This window comes from Haemaphysalis longicornis, unplaced genomic scaffold (genome assembly GCF_048455015.1).
Source record: "Haemaphysalis longicornis isolate Haplotype H1 unplaced genomic scaffold, Haemaphysalis longicornis Haplotype H1 scaffold_9, whole genome shotgun sequence".
In the NCBI taxonomy this organism is placed as follows: Eukaryota; Metazoa; Arthropoda; class Arachnida; order Ixodida; family Ixodidae; genus Haemaphysalis; species Haemaphysalis longicornis.
In genome coordinates, this window is record NW_027526460.1 from 163,491,506 (window position 1) to 163,500,397 (window position 8,892).

Genomic DNA, 8,892 nt, shown 5'->3' on the forward strand with positions numbered 1-8,892 from the left:
CACCGCCCAACTCCGCACTATCGTCGGGGTGGACCTAAAAAAGGCCTGCGATAACGTTGCTCATGACGCGATCCTCCAAATCGTTCAAGAAACTTGGCCTGGCACATGCCTTTTCAATTATATCAAAGATTTTCTATCCAATCGCACTGCCCGCATTATTGGACCCGACAACCAACCATAAGCCCCCTTCTCCGTGCGCCGTGCTAGGCCTCAAGGCTCCATCCTATCACCCATTCTGTTTAATTTAACTATGAGAAACCTGCCCTCTAAATTATTTTGTGTGCGAATCTCCGCCATGCCAATTATGCCGACGATATTGCAATTTGCAGTTTTCGAGGCAGTCCGGGTGCCCTGGAGCGTACCCTCCAGGATGGCTTGGATATTATTGAAGATCATGCAAAATCCGTGGGCTCGGAATGCTCCCCAGAAAAATCATAATACGTCTTTGTTCTTAATCAGAGTAGCAAACAGATAGACATCTATCGTTTCTTTATCAGCCTCACTGTCAACGGCCACCCGATTCCCCGACGACCCCACATCCGCATCCTCGGCTTTATATGGCAACAAGATGGGAAGAGGACAGTATGAACCAAACGTATTATCAATCAGATCAATGTAATCAATAGCATGCTCCTTGGAGTCACCAGCCACAAAACAGGCCTCAAAGAACACGGGCTTCGCAAGATAGTGGAAGCAACTATCTTTTCCAGAGTTTTGTACGCCCTTGCCTACCATAACCTCACGAAAAGTCAAAACAATAAATTGGAGATCACCATCCGGAAATTGTTACGAACAGAGCTCGGTGTGCTCATGTACGCCCCCAACTATCTTCTTGCCGACACAGCCCTCGACAATACTCTTGAAGAGAAAGTAGCCGCGCACATCGCTGCTCAACAGAACAGGCTCACGACGTCAACCCAATAGGGTTTGCGACATCTCACTTATCTCCTCTACCAAAAGAACCTTACCATGGGACACGATTCCTAGAATAATGGTCAACCCATCCCACGTCACATGGACCCGTCTTCATACTCCGCAGGCACCAAACTAGAGCCGTCCATCTTTCCAGCCCATCACATGACACATATTACACAGACGCCACGTTTACCGACAACATAGCCACAACTGTCGCGGTAGGTTCACGTGAAGAAATCATCCGTCAACACTGTAATGTACCTTCTTATACATCTGCTAAAATTCAAGCCATTGCCGATTCGTTCATGCTGCACCCATTCAACTGACTAAATTACTATCCGCACGGATAGTCAATCTGCCCTCACAGAATTCGCAACTAACTCCTTACCTGCTCACATTCATCACTAGCTGACATGCTACATGGCAGCCCACCGTCACATGCACGTATTTCTAGAATGTGTCCCCGGACACCAGGGAATTGTAGGGAATGAAAGGACTCACACCCTTGCTCGTGCAAATCGAAACCCGAGCGACCCTCAACCCTGGCCCCAGGACTACAGCCCTAAGGAAGAACATGCCGCCAATCGCCAGGCCCGGAGGCAACAGCTGAAGGACCTTCGCAGTTCCCGCCGCCATCTTCCTCCTTCTACTTCTGACCTCACACGCCGTGACGGCACTTACATCCGCCAGGATGAGACTCTCTCCCTCCCTTCTGACCTCGTTCTTCACTATATAATGACCCGAGATGGCACGCACCACTTTGAGGTGTGTGGTGCCTATCCCGACGTTACACACACCTGCTGGACTTGTCCACGAGCCAGGCAATCACCTAACTTTCTTCATCCACACCTTTTACCATCCCACATTCCATACTCATGAGAAAGCTGCGCCGCTCCCCCGCCTGATCTTCGCCCCATCCTTCAGCCTCGCCTCGCCCGGCACATTGCCCACGTGCGGGGCCCGACACCTGTGGAATTCCCGCCTCAACGTATTCCAGTCGCACCAGAACCACATTTTCGGCAACCCGGACATGGGCCGATTTAAATAAAGTTTGATCTCTCTCTCTCTCTCTCCTGTGATAATGAAGACACTTCCTATATTTGGCGCACATTCTTAACTTGCCTTCTGTTAACCAAAAAGAACCTTCCCTGCTGACACACATCTCACTTTAGCAAAGCTTGTAAACGAAATGACGAGATTGAGAGATTTAGATCAATCTGTACAAGTTGATTTGATAAACCTTTCATAGGGTCACGGTAGGTATTGTTTATTGATTGATTGATTGATTGATTGATTGATTGATTGATTGATTGATTGATTGTGGGGCTTAACCCACCGACGCTGCACAGGTGAAGTAGCGGGCCGTAGTAGAGGGCTCCAGATAAGTTTTGACCACCCGGGAATCTTTAACGTGCGCCGAAATCTCGTGCACACGGGCGTTTTCGCTTTTCGCCTCCATCAGAAAAGCGGCCGGGAAGTGAACCCGCGTCCTTACAGTTTTTAATGGCGACAACAGAACGATAACCATTACAAAATACGACTCCGGGCAAATTTTAACAACTGTCGTAGATACGGTTTATTTATACAATGCGTGTTACTTGAAAACGCCGTCTTGGAAGGAAATAAGTGCTTTTCTGGTAATACCTCGTAAATGCATCAGCAATTGGCCGCTCCTTGAAATAACAGCCGCTGCAACGTAAATGTCGTGGCGTAGGTACATCCTCTGATCATACAGAATTCAAGCCTTCAATGTTCTGCCACAGTTACGTAAAAGCGGACACTTCTGCCTATAACCTCACCAGCCGACTCTCTCACCCACTGCATTAGCGTTCACGTGATACCACTGGGCTGCAAGAAGGTCCAGTGGTTAAACTGTTTCGCACATGGTTGCATAGAGCAGGAATCGTACTCTATAAGAAGTGCCCACCCATTGTCCGATGTGCGCGTCGTTTTCCACTGCAAGTGTTTCAGGCTGCTGGTTTTAAAATCTGTTACATTCAGTCAAAACTGTTTGATTCAATGATTCAAAGTCCGCCAAGGAAGTTCTTGCAGCCTCTAACCACCTTTTAATTTTTTACGCCACCTTTAGACATTATTTGTACATAAACCTAATTGTTGCACAGATTTCGCACAGTGAACCGACTCATGGTACCCCTTGTGCTTCCCCAAGGTGCCCCTTAATCACATAAAACCGAATAGTGAGAACAGTAAGTTTACCGATTGCATACTTTTTCAGGTGCATTATTCGTGGTATTCATGGCAGTTTACCCTAGGAAACTGTTCAGGCTATGCGCAGCCTGCTTAGCTTATTGCGCAGGCAAATGTTACTAAAGGATGTCTGTATGCTTCAATCAAAGATATGCCGCACTGTGCCCCTTTCCAGCTGTAATTTTTCTTGTGTAGGTAGGCTTATTTTCTCATTGCGTTGCGGCTTTTTATTGCAGGTGGTTCCCGACTTCAAGAAATCCAACTGCTCCATTGTGTACGATTACTTATACGCTTCTCCAGAGAAAAACGACAGCCCTTCTCCAGACTTCGCCAACTCTTCATCAATATCTAACGACTACATTGCGCCCCTTTTATAATACTGCGCGTAAAACGAATTTATTTTTACAAGTATTCTCTTTTTCTGTTTTCCTCTTTCTGAAGTCGCGTGTAGAATTGCACCACTGCGCCCAAAATGAACGAAGTAATGTAAGGCGCGAATTTCCTACTTTTCGAATTTGTGGACTGAAGCTGCAACGTTCATTTGTATAAAATGAATCCTATATGGATGGTTTCTTCTCCTTTTGTAAAATGCGAAACAGTTGGTTAACACTGTGTATATACCGCATCACGGCATAAATGACGTGGACTAAGTACCTGCTTATTTTACAGCAAACTGTGTTCATTTATATATTCCAATCAAGCGCTTAAAATTGTGCACGTAGTACCGCACAGCGAGCGGGTGGCTGTGCATTGAGCGAAAAACAGCGTTTCTGCGGCGCTTTGTGTACCAAATGCACAACATGCAATAACCTCAACAATTACATATATTTCGTTATGAGGTGTGCATCAAAGCACCGTGAATTCTTCAGCACAACCAGTTGCGTCTTTGCCCCAGACGCACAAGAGGAACCTGAGGACGTTTATTCCTTCTCCAATTTCAGTCACTGGTGATTTTTTCAGACGTTCTGCACGTCAAAAATTCGCAAAAGACGATATTCGCGAAAGCGGTCTAAGCGCTGCAGACACCTGAAAGGTGTCTGCCTTACAAACTAAGCACGCTAAGCAAGTTCTGTGCGATGGTGAATAAGGTAGGCAAAAGCACAACCATGTAAGATTAACCACAAAACGAAGTACGTGGGCTGCCGTCAGAATGTCGTTTACGAAATCCCCCTGGATTGCAAACGAAGCTATGTGGGTTAGACGGGAACGTGTATTAATCTACGGCTCCAGGAGCATGCAAATTCACTAAAATCGAATGTCGGCGGTCACCTAGCTGCGCACTGTCGCCAGTGTAAGTGCAAACCAAAATTTGATCAGTGTCGTATTATTCGAACATACGCAAACAAACGCACACGTGAAATTTTTGAAGCCTTTCGCATTAGTCACAGCGGCGATAAATGTGTAAGCAAAGCTTCCGTGCTGGTGTATGAAAATGAAATCGCGTATCTTTCAAATGTATAACTGGGCCTAACTTATGGATGACCATGTGACAATAACATGTGTTTTTCTTCCTCCCTTGCTATCTGTAATTTCCTTTTCCCTTTCCATTGCTTTGTAGATATGTATATAAGCCGCCTGCAAGCAATAAAACTTGGTTGTTACTCAGCGCCGCGTGTTCGTCTTCTACTCTACGTCCTGTCATTTGCGCTGTTTCTTACATTTTTAAACACGCACCAACCAGCCCACTTGCTCCCCGTTCTAAGATACCTGAAAGGAGTTCGTGTATTTTTTTTATTTTCGATAAGATATCCATTTCTCGCGCGTTTTAATGATTGTGTACGGTGTAGAAATAGGGCTTTTCTTTTCTCTCAATGACGTCACTAAAAATAGGTTTAGCCGCCTTATATTCGTAAACTACTGTAACTACTACCATAGATATCGGCGAAATTGATTAATATCTGTATGTGGTGTGTGCGTGCGCACGCGCTTGCGTGTGTGTGCATGCGCGTGTAGGTGTGTTCGGTTTCTGTTCGTGTCTGCATCCGTGTCTTTGTGCATGCACGCGTAAGTGCGTGTGCGTGTTCGCCAAAGAGCACCAACTATATATGTAGTTCATTGTTCCAGTTGATGCACGATACAGCGTATACGTCACTGCAGCGCACGAGTTATGTGGAACAAGACACGAGCAAAAAATATGTACACGCACTCTCCACAAATCTTTACTGGAACATTGGGGTAACAGTAACTGCAACCGCCAACAGCTCATCCACCATTAATTCGGTTCAAGATAACAACCACAAACCTAAAGAAAGCAAATGAACAGTTCCAGATAAGATCCACTTAAATTTATCGTTCCAGTTGTTTTTTGTTCGGTGTCATGTGTTAGGGCACCCCCCCCCCCCGAGAGGGGATGCATGAAACCCCCTGAAAAATAGAAGAAAAGAACAAAGGAACGAGAATTTTGAAGTGCGCGCAAGGAGCGCGCCAATCAGCAAGCGCCAGCGCCGACGCACCAAGGAATCGTGGGAAAAGGTGGCAGCACACTGATCGGCCAATCAGGGAAGGCCACGCAGGTGACAAGTGGCGAGATGGCCATATAAGGACAGGGAGGAGGCGAAGAGCCAATGGGAGTGCGCCACGGGAGAGCCCAGAGGGTAGAAAAGCGGGGCGCACAAAGAGAAGGGGGAGGCAAGAAACCGAAGAAACCAGGAGGCGGCCGGAGCACGTGCGCTTCAACGAACGAGCCACGGGGACGCGGCCAGGCCATCGACCACGCCATCCGAGCCTGGGCGGGAGCGGGCCGACATCGCATCGGCACCGTCATCCTAGGTGCACCACGAACCTGCGTTTTCGTGGCCCCAGCGGCATCGGTCGAGCACCAGCGGCCAGCGTCCACGCTCCGTCGACGTTCGCCTCGACGGCCCCGAAAGGCGACGTTCGTGCCAAGCCTACCTGAGACCTCCAGCGGCAGCGGCTACCCGGTGGTAGCCACCGAGGAAGCGCGCCGCCGAAGGGATGACCGCGCGCATCGAACGCCGGCATCAAGGACATCCAGCGGGAGCGGCTACCAGGAAGTAGCCGCAGAGGAAACGTCAGGACGCGCGGAGCCCACGCCGTCCACGGAGTGACCGCGTGCATCGAACGCCGGCACCGAAGAAGCGAGACGAGGACGGCTACCACCGGGTCATGGTCACGCAAGGGTGCGACACGTCAGCGCCGAAGACCGGGGTAGGCCAGTTTAATACGGTCGTAGTCATAGGACACAACTAGGGAGTTGTGGTTCAGAGATCACCTAGAGGGTGATTGAATAAGTTGAGTCGGACGAATTGTGTAGAACGTTATTGTAGAGACTCTTGAGTTTTGATTTGAATTGTGTATTGAGCTGTTAAGTTAGGGGTTTGTATTTGAGTTGTGGTTTGGGAGTGTTAGAGTTTGGGTGTGTATCATTTGCGTGTAGTTTAATTATTGAGTGCTTTGCATTAGGGTTTTTGAGTGTGCATTAAATGGGTGTTTTGTCCAACTCGTCAACGGCTTCCCTGTGTCCATTTCTCCGAGCTGGTTAAGACCACCCCACCATCCGTTCACGTGACATTCGGACCCAGATAAAAATATGTGTATTACTCTGTTTAACTGGAACTTACATGAAACCAGAGTAAGAGTGCTGCCTTCGAGCGACGCTACCCCGAGCCTGGTTCCTCAAAATAGACGCCCACTTCGTCATACGTGGCATTGACTTCCAGACCGAGCGCTACGCACCACCACCACCCTGCTTCCGGCCGACCTACTCTGTGAGCTCCGAAAACACGGTTGAGCGGCCCTACGGCACCCTGCAGGCCTACGTAATGGCGCGCGTCGAAACAAGACCTTCCTGCCACAATGACGCTGCAAACGCCTCCTGCAGTGCTTCTTCGCGCGCAGTAACGCACGATGGAATGGGAACGGTGCTGTCCAGCTTGCAGCCTCCTTCGCGCTCTAACGACGACTCTGCGACCCCAGATCGAAGGAGCGTTCGGCGACCACCCAACTTCAGAGGATGTCATCCACTAACTTTCGCCCACTCGAAGCAGGCTGCACCGAGTCACTCTGCTACTGGTGATCCCACCACTCCACTCAATACAGTGGCCTTGCCACCCCGCCCGCTGTTCTACCCCAAGAACCACTAGGTATGGATTTGCCAGGTGGAATGATTTTTAGAACTGTACGGCGTCACAGCGCGGCAGTACCCTTACTTCCTGGTTTACGAGCTCCTACCATCTAGCTTAAAGGGGTACTGACACAACATTTTGAAAGCGAGATAACTTCGGAGATAGATTGGTCTGAACGCATATACATCTGCAAAATATCAGCGGCGAATACAGGCTAGAACATATTTAAAATCAATTTTAAAGTGTGCGAAACGCAACCGAGCAGCCAGCAGAGGACCACGCGCAATCGACATCCCGTGGATATTGTGTAAATAAACAACATCCAAACACGTCACGAGTTTGTGTTTGCGCTTCCGCAGAGCCGGCGTGTTTCGCCGGCTCGTCCGGCTCGCCGCTGCAATCGGAGGGCCGGAGGGCGGGGCTTCTGCTCTCGAGAACGAACGACCCGATCGTTGGCGGCGGAGGCGCCGTGATTTCGTCAGCTCATCGGGCAGCTGGCCACGACCAAAGTTCTACAGCAATTCGAGGCACTCTGTTTCTATTACTTTTTATTTACATTGGATGCGAAAACGCGTCGGAGACACGAAAAGCCCACTGCGTGAGCCGCATGGTCACTGTGCAGGCGACGGCCACGCCCGCGAAGTGGCCCAGGCCGGCGCAGGTAGCTCGAGTGATAGCTTGTTACCGTTGCACGAAATTGTCCCAAAGTCACAACCATGGCAGCTTATATGAGAAAGGAGTTAATGATTCGTTGGTGGGTTGCATTAAAAATTGTCATCTGCACCGCTTACGAGATTGGCAATCGAATATCCGCCGCAGAGCTAAGCCGAACACATCTGTAGGCGGACCTGTAGGCAGACCGGCCGGCTGCTCCCAGCGCGCGTCTTGCCACCCACTGTCTCGAGCGCCGCGCGTCGTTCTTTAGCCGCGGTAGCATTTGCACTCGCAGCGCCTGCGTCACGTCCACGGTCGCTTTTTAATTAAGCGGCTCACGAGATCAGTACGTGGGGGCATATGCAGAAACTGCCGGCGATGCGGATTCGGCAGTGCTACGGCAGCTCTGCTCTGTGGTATCCCTCCGACGGTCACGTGGTCAGCTTTGTTCACACAAAATCCATCGTTTCGCGGCAACCGCTGAAACCGAAACTGCGACTGGCCGCATTGAAAATCCCTCTAATTAAACAACCGTCCAACGCTGAAGCAAATGAGGTTTCTACAGGTTATAAGTAGGTCACTAGCTACTTATCCCAACAAAAAAAAAACAACCCTCCCGAAAAGTTCCGTATATACGGAAATATGGGAATGCGGAGTACTTTCCTAAATGACACAGAGCCGCAACAAAACACGGAATATTTTTGAGAAACACATATGAATGAAATAGTGCACACTTATCCAAAAATTTGACAGCGATTTTTTGTCTGTAAGTTTACTAAAACCGCATAATCATTGTCCGTATGAATTCCGTATATGGAGTATACGGAAAATATACGGAGCGCCATTTTGCTTATTATGGAAGATAAAAACACGAAACCTGTGCCAAACGTTTTTATTGCGTCCAAGAATGTGATTCCCTCTTTTTTATAATAACATCTACTTTATGTGTGCTTGGGGAAGGAATAATCCGTATGAAATCCGTATGAACTCCGTATGAATTCCGTATATACGGAACCTTTCAGTAGGGAAG

General features: G+C 48.7%; 1 protein-coding gene across 1 annotated transcript in view; it reads left to right on the forward strand.

The window, feature by feature from the left end:
• The window catches only part of LOC144153541 (acetylcholinesterase-like), a 113,950-nt gene extending 109,236 nt beyond the window's left edge, over nucleotides 1-4,714 (forward strand). The window contains exon 13 of the mRNA XM_077685169.1: nucleotides 3,360-4,714. Coding sequence (XP_077541295.1) covers nucleotides 3,360-3,500 — 141 coding nt within the window. The 3' untranslated portion in view covers nucleotides 3,501-4,714. The remainder of the gene's footprint in view (nucleotides 1-3,359) is intronic.
• Nucleotides 4,715-8,892: the final 4,178 nt, after the last annotated feature.